We start from the raw sequence: 19,345 nt of genomic DNA on the forward strand, positions 1-19,345 counted from the left end.
ACCTAGTCACAGAAATCTCTCATCCACTTTAATAACTGAAAGGCAGAATCTACTCATTGACCTTGAAAAATGTAAAATATATATATATATATATATATATAAAAAAAATATTTGTTAGTCCTCCACATTTACATGTTCACAGCTGAGGAATGTACCAGTTGGTAGTAGCATGTGGGTGGGGGATGCAACCAAACCGTGTCTCTTTGCACGGTTAAGAATAGACAAATCCCATCGTAGCTCAATGCATCACACTGTTATTATCCAGCTCTAAATCCCTCACTCCTAGCCTGCTCAAGGTACCTCACCATTAAATTAGTCCTAGAAAATAAAAGTTTGTTCAATGATGATCCACTTCCTGTATGTTCTGGGATTAAGAGTTACAACCACTCCAGGAATTCAAGACTTTCTCATTTCTGCCTTTCAGTTGCTTTAGAGGTGAAAAAGAGGAGATTAATTTTAGACTCCAGCTCAACAGCAACTGGATAGACGCAGAGACATCCTTTGTTGTCCTAAGGCATGCCTAGCCAGAAGCACCATTTCTGCTCTTCAGTGGAAATGCACGCATGTACACTAGTGAAAAAATACTGAAAACAATCTGCCTGAATTATTTAACTTCTTTCAGCTTGTATGCAATATTTGCCCAAATTACTAATCGGAAATCAAAACCTATAGGAACGGATCATGCTGCTAGAAATGAGCGCCAATTCCGCACATGCCTCAAGGCCTCTGCCTGGTGCTGCAGGTTTCCCCAGTGCCTGTTGGCCTCCCCACATATGACAGGAGGCTCTACCCATGCCCAGACAGCCTGCAGGATGCAGACAGACACAATATTTTGCCTTTCCATGGCAAACACTCTTTCATCATTTGCTCTGGGACTTGGGTATGTTCATTCCCATAGTCACCAGATATGGGACTTCGGCCTTTGTGCAATGTCTAAATCAACAGGGGTGCACCAAGGATTAATTTGACTGACTATATGGGACTACATCCTACATGGATTTGGGCAACTGTTTATTCATGATAGAGCTAAAAGTGATGCAATACGAGATAGACACAAAACACAATGAAACAACACATTTTCTGGATCAGCAATGACTGTTTCTCTGGAATGGCTCCAAAGAGAAACAGCTGCATAAGCAGCTAAGGCAGACAGCTAGCAGAAGCTGCAGCAGGAAGCTCTCTCCACCACAATGCTTTTCACTCCAGTTCCCTTACTAGACATGAAAATGCTTCTGGCAAAAAGAGGGCTGCTCAGTAGGACATTCCTGACTCATAGTTCATCTCATATTTGTAGTCACAGATTTTATCACATAAAGTCATTGACAACCACTGGATACAACAGTGCAGTCAAATGTTCCCTGAATCCACTGAAAAGCCAATATAGTTTTTAAAGTTTGAAAAACTATAATGGAAACCACTGAAAAATACAATTCCATATGCCACTTGAGGCAATATCAAAAATGACAAGAGCTAAAATTTCATTAAAAAAAAAAAAAAAAGGAAAACAAATAAAAAAAAAAAAGGTTAAGCTCACAATAGGCATGACACATTTTGTCAATCTATGATGCTAGCCCAATCTTGCTGCAGCCCTGGCCTACCAAAGCACTTCAGTATATGTCTGCTCCCCTTAACAATCCTGTTCAGATCTCACTGCTTTTCCAGATGAAAACACCTGCACAAAGTGCTTGTCATACATACTACATACCACTACGAGCCACCCCAGCCATTGCCAACGAAGGATGTGTTGCTATAAAATACTTTGGTTACCAGGCACCTTAGTATAGAGCTGCTTTGTCAGTAACATGCCCTGCAGCACATAAGATGCTTTTCCTCATTGCCTGTTGCCTGATTTGCTGAATGCTGCCATACTACTGCTTTTACTAAAAGGCAACAGAACATGACCCTGTCAAGAACATTGATGATAATAACTACAGCTAAATATGAGAATGATTTGGAAGGTGTCGGAACTAGATGATCTCAAGGTCCTTTCCAACCCTAACTATTCTATGATTTGACTACATATACATACATAAAAGGAACAGCACTGACTTAAACCAGGAATTCTTTCATTCATTTTCAGAAAGAGGCCAGATATCAAAACATATACCCAAAACTTCTGTGGTTAACAGATCCATACTACAGATTCTTCCAACAAAAGGAGGAGAAGGTATAGGAGCTAATTAAACTTGCCCTGCAAAAATTAAGTAATCTTTAGAAGAGCTTTCCTCTACTATACTATGTTTTATGAGCTCCTTATAAAATTAGTACGGTTAAAAATGTTTCATTTGACAAAAATAATATTCAGTTAAGTGTATTTTAATGACAGGTCTTAACTCTCCAAAGGGTTATATGAACACTATTTAAATGAACTACAGATAGTTCCAAAATCTACCTTAAAATATTATGATGATTAGCTGGATCTTGCTGAATGGACTTTTTTAGAGACTGAACACCACATAAATGCTGCTGCTGGGGAAGTTCAAAGGCAGCTGGGAACTGCAAGGCTCACGCACCCCTAATTGCCACCAACCACAGCAACAAAACCGTCTTGGTTCAACACTACAATTCCATTTCTGCTTTCAATACCAATGGTATTTTACCCTTCATATCCTCAGCTGAGCACCTCCAAAATATGCAGTTTTGTAATCTCCTGCCAAAAGTGCCCATATCAGGAACTGGCTAAAATGGAAACACTGCTATTTTTCTCCTTAAAAGACTGTAACGTGGATTTGAGGCTACCTAATCCAGGCTGATTTTGGACAGCGTTTTCCCCAGCACTGTGCCCTGCAGTTGCTACACTCACAGCTGGACACGGCACAGTCCAGGGATCAGAGGATCTATCTTTATTGCCCTCTTGTTTTATTGCCAGAAGTGAAACATTAGTACATTTATTGCATTCATTTGGCTCATCTTTACAGGGATTTTTTTTCTCTTTTTTGGAAGATAAGCTTCTGCATGGAAAAAAACCAAAACACATGCCTTCATTTTTCCTGGATTAATTTGGACACACTTGTCCATCCATCCTGTCTGTCTCTCAGATATATGTACTAGTATTAGAACTGCATATAAAAATCTTTCTATTACTTGAAATTAAAACAATGGTATGAAAGACATCTGAAACTTATAGTTTGCTGTGCAACACGAAGAAAAGCTGTATGCATTCAGTGTGCTAGAAGGTCAAGAGTTCCTTCATTCATGCACCAAAGCTGTCAAGGCTTGGTTACTTGGAGCTTTTCTGAAGAGCTCTCTCAGGTAGCATTGGACATATTTCAATATATTTGGCTTGATCTCAGAGCTTTTATAACAATTTACTGAAAAAAAAAAAATTAAAATTGTAATTAGCAGACGTAATACAGAAAAAGTACCTTCAGAAACTTTAAGTTGTCCTGCACCACAATTACAGATGGCTGAAGAAAACCTGACAGCAAATGTTCCACTGTTTTTAATAAACAGATTATCAAGCAGAAATTAGGTAAGTGCAAAGCACAAAATAAACCCTCTAACATCATTTGCAATTAAGAGCATATTTTCTGTTTTCCTATCTGTCTTCCATTGTAATCAAAACAGGGAAAAAACCCACACCCAAAAACCAGAAGAGATTGCTTTATTTTCTTTTTTTTCTTTTTACATCAGTTGGTTAAACAATCAAAATGAAAACAAGATAAACCTTGCAGAAAGAATGCTGCCTGACTATCCCAGTCATGAATAGGTTGGCAGCACTTAAGTACCTTGTCTTTTACTTGTAGGCTTAGGCCTGTCATACTGAGATAATGCTTTAAGGCTATCCTTAAACACTTAGCAAAAAAAAAAAAAAAAAACAAAAAAAAAAACAAACCCCCAAACCTAGACAAAACCATGAAACAAATTATTCAGAAACAGAAAACTGGTGAGCAGAGGTGAAGAAACAAAGGCATCAAGAGCCTCACTTGTGAGCACAGCAGAGACTGGCCAGTGTCCAAGCCTCAAGTCTTGGGAGCCTTGCAAGTAGTGACACTTGTGTGATCACAATCACAAGAAATAATTAATCCTGTACATGGTTTCAGGGTCAGAGGCTGACCAGCCAGTAGAGGACTTGTCTACAGGCTCAGAGGAAGTGATTTCTCATGCCTGATGGCATCCAAAGCATGCAGGTATGTTGGTCAACAACCATGGCATCGCTACAGGAAGAAGTTGGTAATATGCTTGAAAAAAAAATTAAAAATCCCACCCACAACACAAAAATAGCACTGTTGCTACAGCCTGGTGTGGGTACCAAAATGAAACACTAACCTGAACCTGAAATTGTTAACTGAACAACAATTACGACAATCTAATAAATGAGCAAGGCTTCCATTCAGAAGCTGGCTTTTTAACATAAGCAGTGAGTCAAGTTATTCCAAGGTCATTTCACAGAATATTTAAAAACATGTTTGCAAATACATTTTTATATTAGGTGAATTATTAACCAACACCCAATTAAGACCTGGCTTTTAGAAGCCAGTACTGGGTAAATGAGCTCACATAGAACTAGCCATCAGAATCCAGATTTTAAAATAATTACTTACTTATTTTTAAAGAGTTGAATCGTTTAACCCCATCATTTCTCATTTTGCCAAGAAGAATGACAGCACAGTAGTGCATGGCAGCTATAGATGAGCTCAAAACACAGCAGTGGACAAGAAAGCAACAGTTCTGGGCTCCTGGGGTTTATTTTCTTCTGGCTCATCATGCAGTCTTCAAAGGCACTGCATTTTCCAGTGCTAGCATTCACAGCCACTTAACTAGGAAAGTCAAATACAGCTCCAAAGAGAGATAAACTGAGTTTTTCCCAGTTTGACTGGTCACTTGCACATACCAGTTTACCATGGGTAGAAAATGCTTTTACATTTTTATTTACAATCTGAAAACTGTAAGAACTGACCAACCAGCACCTCTTAAAAATATGGTATCAAGTAGCATCAACATGCAAGATAAGATTCATACACTTCACATAACTCGAATTAGAAAATGTATCTTTAGTGCTTCTGATAGCAGGCAAAGTTAGCAGCACTCATACAGAACCAACTAACCAGGCTGCTGCCAGCATATCACACAGAGAAAATCAGATTTTAGCACCTCTAGTTCTTATTTCCAAAACTTTTTTGGCTGAAAACAAAGAAGGAAGGGACAAAACAGCCCTTGTTACCAAAGGTAAGAGTCTTGGAAAATAGAAGTAAATATAAAAAAGGGGAAAAAAAAAAAAAAAAAAAAAAAGAGCATGCTTCAAAGAGAGGGGCAGAGAGTTGAAGGCAAAATCTGGCAGCAAACTGCACTTCACAAGCTGTGACAGTCCCTTTTACACCAACATCCGACACAATAGAAGGAAGATAAATATACATAGAAGATCAGTGTTTATTTACACATCTCCATATTAATGACTCTGTTTTCACATTCCAGCCAGGGTGAAATTCAGATGGAAGCACTTGCCTCAACAGCACTGGCTATGCTTGTTCTGCCACTATCAAGGCTGTATCTGGGCTGGCAGGCAGTGAACTTCCTACCCCAGATGCCTACAGCCCATTAGAAGACAGAGTAAGCCACCCAAGCCCTGACAGCCTGGTGGCCAGGTAGGCAGGGAGCAGCCCCAGTGGCAGCTCCACCAGTTACAATAGTCCTCACCCATCAGGAAAAGCTTCCTACTGCATGCAACTGCTTCCTGTCTTTCTAAAAACCAAACAAACAAGAGAAAAAGGGGTGGGGGGGAGGTGATGGTGGTGGAGGAATTAGAGAGAAATGCCTTTGCCTTCCATTGAGCACTTGCTGATCAGCATAACTTGTTATTAGCGAACTGGGTGTGTAGTCCTTGGCAGGAAGCTCACTACCATCTCTTGCAATGCTTTCTGCTCTGAGCTGCAAACTTCCCTGAGCAGGTGTTTTATCTGAATTGTAAATCCAGCGAGGATGGCGGAGTGTGCAGGCAGGATGGGGAGGTGGACAGCAGTCTCAGAGAGGTGTATTTGCTGTTGCATAGGTCCTTTCAAAGCTGCTTTTGTAACTCCATCACAGGGGCAGTGGAAGTAAGCAACATAAGTCTAATTCAAAGTGTGGCATAACCACGTGGTTCCTTCTAAGTTCATATCTTAGTCAAATGAACAAATCCAGAGTGATGCAAGACAAGCAAGACAGTATCTTGTGGTTGGTTTCTTAAGCAGAAACAAGTATGGCCTTGGGAAACAGAAGCTGTTCTTCAGGGCTGAAACAGGAGCAGCAAATGTCCAAGGCAAAATGCAAACTTGGAAAAACTCATCAGGGTATGATCTAGCAGTGTTAGCCAGACTACTACAGAGTGAAGGTGAAAAGAATAACAGATCTGGTTGTGTTCAAGCTCCCCAGAACAGCTATGTAGTGTTCCTTTTTGGGTCTTCTCTGCCATAGATTAGGTGAAGGCATTTAAGCCTCTCCTACAGGTTATGTTCTCTAAAGGTCTGACCCCGTTCGCTGGAACTCTGGGCTTGAGTTTATCTTGCCTCTTGTCCTCTTTTGTTAGAAGGGTCATAGTTTTCTGGTAGCTTCTGGAAATTTTACCCTCTTGATCTCAGACTCCTGCTCCAGCTTTCAACATTTTTTTAAAACCTTGAACCCTGCGTTTTAAAGCACTTGCAGGTCCTTGCAGCTGGGTCATATCTGCCCTTCCTCGATCCAGCTCCCACACTTCTAATAAGCACAACACATACCAGTCTACAACAGGAATCACCAAAATCCACTTAATGAGTTTCACTAGTCTGGAGAAAACTTACTGGTACCACTGTAAGCATAGTTCTTTAGCTGCCTGCATGACATTATTTAACCTAAACCACATTCACAAGTTTGCTTGTTAAAGAAAGGGCTCTATGAGGATCAGGTCAGAATTGCAACTTCTATTTCCCTCAGACACACTGGGCCAACTTCTTTGTAAAGGAGAAGACACCTACACCTGGCTGTAGTGATCAAAACCAATGCAAGAAGTCACCATTACCCACTTCATCCCTCATCTCTCAGGTGGTCAGTACCACAGGCCCACAGCTCTTGTGCATTTTTAGCTTAAAACTTCTCTAGACTTGAAGTACAGCTCATCTGTTAGCTGAAATGATGTAACGCTTGTTCTTCTCTCTGCCATCACCCAGGACCCAGAATGGGACCAAGGCCCGTTTGGGTACCTGTCAGACTTTTCCACTTCTGGAAGATACAAAGCACATTGTGACCAGGTGCCAGGACAATGACTCTCCTTGTGAAGGCTTTTTCACCACAGTAATAATTAGTTCTCTCCCCCTGCCAGGTTTGTTTCAAAATACAGCTTAAACTCACCCAAACATCCCTGACCTGAGGAAAAGGTTAAGTGACTTAAGAATTAGAAAACTGTAGTAATGTCAAATTACGGCATAAAGTCAGATAATTTTTCAGTTAGCACATTTCGTCAGATATACAGGTCAAGACACAAAATCCTAGAGACCTGAAATGGCAAACAGGTGTCTAGGTTGTAGAAAGGTGGCTATCTGCAGACAGAAACAGATTTTGTGTGTAAGTACAGACGTATTAGGGAATGCGGGAATTTTGAGAACTGACTGACACAATATAATCCACCTTTAAACACTGTAGCAGAGAAAGTAGAGCAAATTAACCCAATTTCAAGTGCATTAAAAGGGAATTTCTACTTTGTCTTTACAACAGATCCTGGTTAAACTTTTTTTCACCACAAACTTCAACATTAAGGCTTTTCAGAGAGAAAATGCAAATAGAAATTATGTTGTTTGCCTAAGAAAATTGGCTTCCATTAAGATATTTTGAATTTTTAGCTTCTTACACAGCATCTCTTAGAACTGTGGGATTCTAAATTATACAAAAGTGTCTGCACAGATGCCTGAAACAGAAAATAACACAGAACTAGATTTGTCAGCAGAAAGACGAAAGAGTGACCACATCCCCAAAACCCCAGTTCTCAGGACAGACATGGGAACCTCAGGAAGGACCTGAACTGAAGGAGACAGGAAATTGCCTTATTGTCTGAAACCTGATTTTTAGCAGCCAAGTGTTTAATCACTTCTTGGTAGCAAAAGCTATGTATTTCCTCACTTATCAGTACACAAACACTACCAGAGTGAAGCTGGAAACGTTGCTAACAACAAACTCCTAACAACCACATCTGGCACCGATGGGGTCTCTCTGAAGTCAGGAGAAGGGCCTGACCAGAGCAGACCATCAGCATGGGCTGTGCACTGTGGCCCACACAGGAGCATCCCTCACCCCGCACACACCACCCTGCCTGGTGGGGACACACACAGCCCTGCTGCTTCATACAGCTAAAGCCCAAAGCACTACAAAGCCAAAGTTTGGGAAACACACCCTGTCGTAATTAAGTCTGAATGAAACAAAAGGTTAAGCCCCTTGTGGTGACAATAGTAGTGTTTTATGTGAAAGTGACTGGGTGTCACTCCCCGTGGGAATCTATAAAATATCTAGGAAACCAGGTCAGGGTGGGACAGTTCCCTTCTGTTGATTACTTGCAAAGCCATTAAGCAAAGCACAGAGAAACAGCACAGAGCTGTTAAAGCACAGATGTAAAGCTGCTGTTAAAGCACAGATGTAAAGCTACTGTTATCTTGAAAGCCAAAAAAAATTCAAATTCCCAAATGCCTGAAGAATTCTTATTTAGGCTGTTTGATTACGTTACTTTGGCCTGGGTTCATTGCTTTTCATGACTGATAAAGCTGAAAAATTGTGTGTTTGTGGAAATGTCTGATGGATAATAAAAATAAAGTGATTTCATTACCAAATCACATGCCAAACATTTGCTTTTGCTGACGTAATTTGGCCCAATCTCAGTTTAAAACACAGCTCAAAGAGTCAAACACTTTGTTTTGTTTTCAAAGAACCCTGTCTGCTCTGTGTCCTGTCATCACCCGAGCTCCCCCCATCCGCTCTCGAAAAATACTTAGAGAAATGAATGCATAGACAGTGTTCAACAACTGTGGTTTCACTGCATGTTCATATGTGATTTGCTGCTTCTCCCTGCATCTCAAAGAACTCTTCCTTACCTCTCATTCCCATTAGTCCTATGTTTTCTACTACTTTGAAATAACTCTGTAAAAGTTACTTATTAAAATTCCTAAAAATGAATTTACAATGAAAATCCACTGCAAGGTTTTAGGCGCTCTGTCCTAAAAGGCAAAAGCAAAGCAGCATGAATGCCAAAATAAACAGCTTGTCTTTCAAGTATACCAAACACACCTAGGTACCACTTAAAAAGTAAGTAGAGTACATGGCCTTTAATGTCTCCAACACCTCAATAGCTTCTGGATTCTGCTGTCCAAGCACTCTGCATTTGGACTTTAAAAGCAAACAAACAAAAGAGCAGCTGAATGCCTTTTTGTGAGAAGTCACAACCTTTCATTCACTAAACTTCCTATAAATATGGCAGTGAGCTTCTAGTTTCAAGTTTTATGACCTTCACAGGAACACATTTTTATTATAATAAGCAGGTTAGCAATGCTATCTAATAGATCTAAGATATATTTGGCATTTTCATTATAAAGACCAATTATCAGGTTTGGAAATCTCCCCATTTCAATCTTTATTTTGTAGAGATGAGGAAATCCAGCAGAAGGGACATGCCATCTGGATATTCGCTCTTTATAGAATAAACAGGCTAAAGTTTTTGTTGTAAGAAGGATATTTTTGAGTTGGCCACAACTGGCATTTTCCCTTCTTTCATCTTACAATCCAATTGCTTTCTTAAGAAAAGAACCAGGATTTGTCTCAAGGGACCCAATCAGTCACAACACTTGAACACACAGACTCACTGGCTTCTGCACCAACATATACAGCAAAGGAGAAACCTGTCTGAAAATCCAAGTTGCCTCTGAAGGATCAACAAATGCCAGTGATTCAGGAGGAAATTTAGCCACAATACCAGCAGGTTTATACATGTTGGATGATTTGCTTAATTAAGAGCCAAATATTTATTTGTTTAGCACTACAGAGGGAGGTGGAGACAGGAGAGAGGAAGACATCCAGAGCCCAACCTGCCTCACTTACCATGAGGGCCAAGACTGCAGAATAGAATGCTTGCAAACAACCAAGGACTGGTAGGAAGCCAACTTCTACCTAAAAACAAGGAGCAAGACCTTGTATCCACTCCTCATCCTGCTGATTACCCTACAGCTATGTAACATGGCAGCACCCAGCACTGCCCAGGAGTACCTCTCCCTTACTCAAATCCATGGAAGGAGAGCACCAGGTAAAGTAAGCTTTATTAACTCCCAAAGGATTAATTTGACAGTTTTTGTCAATGAAGACAAATGAAAAGGAGCAGAAGGGGTTTGACCGATAAAGACCATCCTGGTTTATCATTCATGGGTACACCACTGTGGTTAGTATCAGAGACAAGGCTCTGAGCCAACACTGAGTCAGGCGCAGAACCTCCAGCCTCCAGCATCGTTCCTGATCCAGGGCTGCTCCTCAGCTGACTCACACCCTGGCCCCCAACTCCCTGGCCCCCCTCAAGCCACATGTTCTCTGCTAAAGCAGCACCATGCCAGAGGAGTCTGCAGAGCCCTCCCTACAGCAAACGCACATGTCACTGAGTCCATGTAAGACTGGACAGCATAGGACACCACCAAACAGAGCCACTGTGTTTTACACAAGTCATGGAAATATGGTCATAAAGAATTTTAGAGACATTCTCTTGCAAAAAAGTTCCCCAACAGGAGGTTTTGGAACAAGGAAAACTAGAGAGGCCAACAAGAGACAGAGCTCGAGATCACTTAACTTGCTCTTCAGGAATTTATATGTTTCTATATACCTACTAATGCAGATGTATGTGTGTATTTACATACACAGCACTCAAAACTTCTTAGCTTGATTTTATTTACTTGCTTTATGCTAATTTTGTCCAGTTAGGCCTTGAAACCAGTCTATCATGGCAGCTGGTAACTACATAGTAGCACTTTAGAATTTCCTTCATGTAAGCATGTGTTTGAAAAATCAGCACACATGTTTGAAGGGGAAGAAAACACCACATTTGCTTTAGAGAATCAACACCTCTCTTCAGATTAAGTCTGGGGTGTTTTCACGTGCAGTGACCTCTCATCTTCTCAAGCATGAGGACAGTCAGAACTTCAGGTGGACAGCACAAGCCAGGTCCTCTGATACGTATATGTACACATTTCAAACATCAGCAGGAGCCTCATTTATACGAGCATGCATATATTTGTATAATCTACACAAGTAAACTGCCAGTAAATCAAGTGCAAGTAAAGAATCTACTCCATACACAGATGTTCAAATATATGTTTGAAGAACACTCCCATGTCTTAAAAAGGCTACTGAATACACTGCAACTAGCTGGATGAATTCTTGTTCATCACTGTATTTTGTTTTGCATGTTCCAAACTTTAGACTAGAGACATTCAAACTGCTAGCATGGTGAACAGCATACGCTAAACCTTTAATCTTCTTCAGTTGTCTAGCTATGCTTCATTCCCTGAAAAAACAAATAATCATTACAGATTCTGAGCACACTACTCCGCACTGAATAGTAAAAGATGAAAACGAGAGAGAAGCTTTGCCAGGATAATAAATCTGTGCTCTTTTTCTAGACGTACTTGCAAAAATCACAGACTTCTAGAGTTTTGCCTACATAGGACAGACTTCTGTTTCTCTCTAATAATAGTGAACTGGACAAATGCCAGCTCCAGAAACAGCAATTCTGAACAGTATTCATTTTTATTTTACAAGTTGGTGATGGAACAAAGTATATGTTTCATACAGACTTAGTGTACATACAAGTGGACTCCTACAGTTTCAGAAAAAGTTTATTTCTGCCCCAATTTTGTGCATGTCTTTCTACAGCACTTCAGTTTTATTTTGGGGTGATTTTTTGTTTTCTTCTACAAAGAATAAAAGGGAAAATAATGTCCATAGTAAGGCAACTCTGCAATAGCAGTGGGTTTGAACTTCTTGAAAATTGTTCAACTGGTTTTATTCATCCAGCTTAAAATCACGTAATTGTAGAAGCCTGGAAAGCTGTATTTGGCAATGTTCTTCAAGAGCAGTTAAAACACAAGATTATTGTTATTTAGTGGGAGTGGAACGTTCTGTATGTATAAAACTTGTGTATATTGTAATGAGTAACTTAAGTGTGGCTAAGAAGTTTATAAATGCAAAAATCAACAAGTATGACATTCGCCTCTTAAATAAGAGTACAAAAAATACGAACAGCTTTTGGGTGAGGCAGTAGATTGTCAGTTTAAAAAAAACACACCAAAAAAACCCAACCATGAGTAATTTAGATGCCAACTGTGTTTCATTTCCTTTATCTCCTCCAAAGACTGGAGATATTGCAAGAAGCCAGATTGCAAAGCCATATCTAAGAACTGAAGCTGCAGGCTCCGCTACAGAGCTCATGGCCACGACCTCATATAAAGTCTTCAAGTCATGTATTTTTTTAAATGATGCCTACTAGCAACCTTGGCTCTGTTTACAGAACTGCAATTGCAAAAATCCACTTAGCTCATTTTGTGATCCTGCTTCAACAAGAAAGATTTTTTTACTCTGGGCTGATCTACTTCAAACAAGCCCCCAGGCAGCTCCACAGAGGTGAACTGCTGTCAGGATTTAGCCTGCTAACTCCTGTTTGCTTGCTTCACTACTAAAAATGGTAGCTGGCATAACATGCAAGACAGACGAACTTAAAATCACCAGTTGCACCCAAGGAAAATCATGGCATGCATACTGTAGCCTAATCTCTCTCTACACTGGTATTTTGGTTGGACTGCCAGCATTTCTGAAAATTCCTTATCTGTAAGTGGTGCTGTCAGAGCATACCACTGCAATGATCAGGGAGTCCGCAGCCTTCTCTCAGCATGTCTCCTCTCATTCATGTTGCATAGATAGGTTTTCACAGCAGGCTGTGATTCAAGGGTGAGGAATGTTTGGTAGATATCCCCACAGAGCCTGCAGACTGTGGTTACTGCTTTTTTGCAGCAGTCTGAAGATTCATGTTTCTCTCGTTGAAATCAGTGATGACACAGTGAAGTACAGGTCTGGGCATGGTCCAGGCTCATAATGAACATTTACAAGTATTTCACAGATTATCTATACACACACTGTTCACATACGTTCTAAACTCAATTGCAATTTGATCATATGTGCATCAGATACATCTATTAATTTCTGCAAATACTTCCACCATGCCACTAAAAATAAACCTTTACTTGCAAAGAGCAGTAATACCATACTTTGAACACTGTGGAAGGTGTTGATTAGCCTCCTGCTTGGTAGCCTTGTAAAGCATTAAACAGGCTTTATTTTATGTACCAACCAATTGCCATGAGCCTTCTCCCATATATAAAAATCAATCATTTTGCTTAGGAACTTTGCAGAACCAGGCCATGGCGTTTTACTGTCACACTTGAGAGAGAACTTCATTTTTATATTTCACATGCGTCTTAAAACTGCTTTTTTTGTTGCAAATATTTCCTCAAATTAACTATGGAAATTTGGACCTGAGGCTGTATGTGTAAGGTGAGGTGCATGTGGAATATCTCCTATAATTTGTTAACCATCAGACCTTCTCTCATTCCTTCCCTTTCCTGTATGTTTTCATCACAAAGATGCTCAATGACATATGTTCAAGGCTTTTTCAAAAGAACAAAAGGGAGGAAGGAAGCAAGAGTCAAAAAAAAAGGAAATGAAAGGAAAAGGAAAAGAGAAAAACTGAGGCTGTCAGGAAAACAGTGCAAATAGCTGTAATGGCACTCTTCACTTACTAAATAAAACTGTAGTAAGGGCATCTGTTACCTTAGAAAACATTAATAATCATTGGGACCTTATTAAAAATGAATAACTAAAACCGGAGACCTCTATATATACTGAAGGTAACATGGTGCCTTTCTCCCTGGTGCTCCTGAGAAGTCTCAATGTAATGATGCAAACAGGAAGAAAGAGACTGTCAACATTGCCTGTCTACTGAGTACAAAATAACACTTCAGTGATAGTTTTAATTAAAAAGTCCTCTGCATTTTTGTGTCTAGTTACCTCCCTCTCTGCTCAGTACAGTCAAGTAGCTTTTTTAAACTTAACCTTCTTGGGGCAACTTTTAGCTTTCACTTGGCAGTAAATTGCTCCAAGAGAAAGCTACTAAAAATATTCTGTGATAACCACAAGAAACAAGTGGTATGAGCTAGAGTACGTTGTACAGCGCTGTCAACAAGATTTATACCAATTTTCAGTGGCTGTCTGTATCAAAATATGGTACTGCATGCCCTACTTTCCACAACCAATCAAGCCAACCATTTCTTTCAGTAACTACCACATAGCAATTATCCACATTTTGCTTGCAAAAAAGCAGTTACAGGAAAGTATTTAGATCCATAAATAATAAATAATGCAGGATTTTCTTTTGCTGTTGTTTAGCAACTACAGCCAATGCTAGGTGACAAAGACAGATTCCCAGACCTTCAAGCTGCACTTCTCAGAGAACAGTTTGGGAACTGCTGCTGAAAAGCATCAGGCCAGCTGTGATAACCTACAGTTTCCACGAAGCAGGAAACTGAGGAGCATGCTGAATATGCTATGATTTGGACATTTCAAAACACTGTTTAATAAAGCCAGTAGTCCTTGTGAGCCTGGAATGAATGAAGCCTACTGCCTCGTGAGTTTGCATCTTATGCCTGATTGACACTGATGTCCAAAGAGGGCAGAAAAGTTTTTTTGCCATAATTGAGGCAGATTGTAAAGCAGGGTGCTTTAAGGATCACTCCTACAGTACTGTGTGTTTTCACAAAACTTACAGAACAAAAATACCTGAAAATCTGTCAAAATCAGTTGATATCAAACGTAATTTCAAAAAGTATCTTAAAGAGAGAGTTACATGAATGGATGCATTGCATGTGATCACAGAAACCTTGCTTCTGCAGCAAAAAAGTGTGAAAGACTCTAAGCTACAAAATCCCAAACCAAGTTCTACTTACCTTAGTGTTCATACAAGATTTTCCACGTTTATATTCTTTGTGACTTGCTCTTTTATCAAGCTTGTTCCACAAAGCTTTGGCCTTCCATGTGGTCACTCTTGACTTCAGTTTGGTGTAAAAGTTTCTATTGTCCAAAGGATCTAACTCAAGTTGGCGAGTGAGAATATTAAAGGCCTGAATGGTACCTTTGCATGTTGATGCTTGTACAAAGTTTTCAAATATCTGGCCAGCTTGACTGTATTTTTCATCATAGTTTTCCCCCATGTTCTGAGAGAAGTGTTTGAAAAGGATTGGGCTGGAGCTCTTGTGCTGGAGTACTGGTAATCAACACTACCAAGTACTTTAAAGCATGTTATTCCTAGAAAAGAGAAACACAGGTCATATTAAAGCAGGTACTGCCTAACCAAATTAAACCCACAAACTGCATATCCATTATTAATATAAAAATACAACATATGGCAAGCGGATAACCAGGTACAAACAGTTAGTAGTAGCATCTGAGATAAGTGTTACAAACGTAACATATTTGCGCTCTCGTGGTATACTTCCCAAAGACTGATATAGAAACCCTGCAAGTCTACTGCTTCAAAACCAACCAGCTTCACCAAGAGCCTCCAGATTTCTTTTTGTTCCATGATAACTGCTAGATAATAGATGAATAAAAACCAAATGTCCAGATACTTTTCCCCAGAGGAATTTATGTCCCACCAAGTACTTCTCCGGTAACATTTTGGTCGTAAGAATTCTTAGAAACCTGCAGCCAGAAGTCAACACCACCCCTTGCATAAGCTAGGGCCAAGAGCACAGCTTAGCCAGAGCAATTTAGAATTGGCACAATCACCTGCCACAAGCAAATGCACAAAACAGGCTAAGCAGAAATATTACCACAAGTTACACCAGAACTGAAGAAACAGCAAACAAGTAACAAGAACCCTCCCCTTTTTCTAACACTCTTGCCAAAATGAGAGTTTGGTGCTTTAGTGCACAGAAAGGAATTTTATCTCCACATCTCCACATGTTAAATGCTAAATTTCTATGTTTGGAGTCTCACCTTGTCATGTGCTATGACATAAAATAGCGATGCTTGGCCCACTAAGCCCCACTGGCTTTTCATAGTAACATGATCACTGTCAAACTGCCTGATATTCCAGATAAATGCCCTTACATTCTCTAAGAGCAATGCTATTCTAAATTAATGTAAGTTTGAAAGAACTAACAAACTTTCACTGCAGCACTCCCTTATCCTTCTTTAACCTTGCTCTCAATCTCTAATGGGGAGCATCTTAGAGTCAGCCAAGCTCCACAGAAAATATGTAAGTGGCTTTCACATTTTCCAAGAATATTGTTACAGGTTATGTACAAACTTGTCCTCAGAAGAGGGTCTACCTTGACTCAAGGCAAGAGATTTAAGTCATGGGTTCTTTCTGTTGCTATTAAAGAATTATCTACCACTCCAAAAACCCAAAAACTAAATCAATGCTTGCCTAACCTCCCACATAATTAGTTATTTTGCTTGGAACATTATCTGTTGGCTGAGAGTTTTAGAATAAATTGTTAGAAAGGCCTTTGAAGTTTTTGCTTTTTAATTTAACACTGTTCACAAACTATTCATTCTCTGCTTGCACTTCCTTCGAAGAAGAAAAAAAGAAAACATAACCAGTATATTTAAGTACAGATCTACCATGTCTATCTTACATTATCTTATATTATCTATCCTCTAATACTGAAAAATATTATGCAACTTATTAAAGAGATCCCATGGGGAGATATAAGGAAGCATTTGGAATACTCACATTCCCTGGCTGTGCTCAAAATAAATAACCTTTGTGTGCACAACTTTGCCTGTTGTTGGTTTGTGGGTAAAATAAATTGGCAACATTGAAAGTTTGTACATTTTCTTAGACCAAATGTCATGATTAAATATTTAGTGCCAAGAATAAGTCAGGAAATTTTTGTTTTCCCCTCTGAATACTTCATTTATAGTATGCTCCATGCCCTTTTCTGAAGAGCTTTGTGGCTTTGTGAGGTAAAAGCACAAGTATTTTATATGCCCGACTTCCAGAAGGTCTAATTTTTCAAGAGACTGAGTGCTATGAACTCCCATTGACTTGAAAGGAGTTCAGAACATTCAGTACCTTTCCAGGTTCAAGTTCTCAATGATTTATGAGCACACCCCTCCAACAATTGCACGGTGATGGAAAGAACCCTGGCCACCTCCTCGATCCCTCTACAGATGCGACTGAAGCCCAGCATTACACCCCCCATCCCACCCCCCCCCCAACGACTTTGGGAACTCAGAGCTACAGTGGGGTTTTGGGTCGCTCCAGAACAGGCCAATAGATCCAGAAGTTCCTAGGGGAGGGGTACGGACTGGCATGTCCCTACTGAGCCTGGGAGAGCCTGATGTGTGTCTGGGTTTCAGCTTTACACACAAGTGTAACTGAAGATAGCAACAGCATAGCATAAGATGCCACTATGCAGCTTAAACAGCTTGATATACAAGAATTCCAGAATTCGAGATGCACTGAAAAAGAAAGAGCTCAAATCAGGGATAAATACTTACCTACCTAAGATATTTTTGTAACAGAAAAGCCAACATACTTTTCTTGTCTCTTAGGGAGTGGCAAAGTGTCAGCGAAATGTTCCACTTTGGACAACTGAGCTAAGGGAACAGCAGACAGATTAGGTTTTATTAATCACTATAAACTCACATTGCTACTGCCACAGTGCTAGACCAAAGACTTTGACCGACTTAATAGTTATAACACAATACTTCCTCCCCATTGTTTTCATTAGCTCACCACAAGGCTGTTATGTTCATACAACACAAATATCTTTAAAAGTTACCTCTGGGAAAATTGATAAGTGAGTCTGATCACAAGCTCTTTAATTTAGTATCTTTTCTGCTCACAGAGAGGAGATTTTTATAGCCTCAGCACTTTTCATCTAGCTGGGGAACGGGGGGAGAGAACAGCTAAAAGAGTAGAGCCATATCTGAACCAACCAAAGAAGAAAAGCAGTATGTGCCAGGGCTGATAACAGTGAAGAGGAGACAGAAGAGGTGGTTGGCAGGAGCCACTGCAAGCAAAGGGAAGGGGAGGAAAACATTTTTAGCATGATGCAAAACAGTGGACGTTGGTGTTGCAGACTAACACAGGCAGCAGGCCTGGGCTTCCTCTGTCTTTTCACCAGGAAAGAGAGCAGGAAGGAAGGACAGCCTGGACACTTTAAAATTCCCTTCTCCAACACCAAAACGCCAAGACTGAGACTGTTTCTTCTGGGCACAAAATCTTCCAACAAACATTCAAAGCACTCCCATCCTGTCCACACTGAAAAGCTGTGGAGTGGCATCTCAGCAGAGACATGTGTTCACCAGCAAAGCATTTCTCCTCACTGTGTCAGAGGTCACATTCTCCAAAAAAGCCACATTTTGTGGTCAAAAAGGCAGGATGAGACAGGAGACTCTGGTTACTGGGGTTTCTGGCTTGCTGGAAACACCACTTTTTTTCTCTTTTTTTGGACATGAACACAGTGTTGACAGATGACAGAGAGGAAGATGGTGTCCTAAGTATATACAGCTCTGGGAAAAGTATGCATTTTTTTCTGAGGAGTCACAAATATTCCAATGCAGTAGTGTACATAGCTCACTAGAAACAATGCAATAAGGACAAGAAGTTGAACAGAGTAATTCTGAACTATAATTAAAGTTTCTTGTTCTGTAACTGTCTCTTAAGGCAGACTTCAGAGGCAATGTATAAACTGCTTACCTGTAGTGGGGAAAATAAAAACAGTGTTTGGAGAAGTACTTGAGTTCTTAAGAGTATTATCATTTATCCTTTATCTTCCTTCATCGTGTAGATCACTCTAGGGATGAAATACAGATCCAAAAGTCTCATCAAGGTGAGTACTGATGTTGAAACTTCAAACTATGCTTTTTAAAGTAATCATTGAACTTCCTCTGGAAGCACAATCCAAAAATATAACGAAGCTTATCTGAAACTTTTCTAAAGTGCTAGAGCCCAATAAAAATTCGGGTCACAGAAAGGAAGAGAATTAGAAAGCAGGAAATGGCCTGGACAAACAGTTCTTTGAAGTCAGAACTGAAGCGTCCATGGGTTAGATTCAGAGCTAACAAGAACTGTCACTTTAGGTTCCACGTATGATGTATTAAGCACATACAAGAATCTGGGCTTCCATGCAGCTTCCCCATGGTATTACAGGCATCTCTGGAGGCTCCCTCACACAAAGTGCAGACACTGAGAACAAAATGGGCCCCCATTCTGATGATCCCTTCTACTGTAATGTTAGCTGAACCTCCTTTCTGCCTCCATTCCTAGGCAAACAGGAATGTCAGATGAGAAAAGCTGAGAAGTGCTGTT

General features: G+C 40.1%; 1 protein-coding gene across 1 annotated transcript in view; it reads right to left on the reverse strand.

Moving 5' to 3' along the window:
* Nucleotides 1-18,822, reverse strand: part of MICAL2 (microtubule associated monooxygenase, calponin and LIM domain containing 2) — a gene marked incomplete at its 3' end in the record, with an annotated part of 115,544 nt that extends 96,722 nt beyond the window's left edge. Inside the window, exons 1-3 of the mRNA XM_080617646.1 lie at nt 18,734-18,822; nt 17,530-17,628; nt 14,967-15,324 (exon numbers count right to left, since the gene is read on the reverse strand). Coding sequence (XP_080473772.1) covers nt 14,967-15,230 — 264 coding nt within the window. The 5' untranslated portion in view covers nt 15,231-15,324; nt 17,530-17,628; nt 18,734-18,822. The remainder of the gene's footprint in view (nt 1-14,966; nt 15,325-17,529; nt 17,629-18,733) is intronic.
* Between the last annotated feature and the right edge of the window lie 523 nt (nt 18,823-19,345).

The sequence above is a fragment of the Psittacula echo genome (assembly GCF_963264785.1).
Source record: "Psittacula echo genome assembly, chromosome: 5".
Lineage (NCBI taxonomy): Eukaryota > Metazoa > Chordata > Aves > Psittaciformes > Psittacidae > Psittacula > Psittacula echo.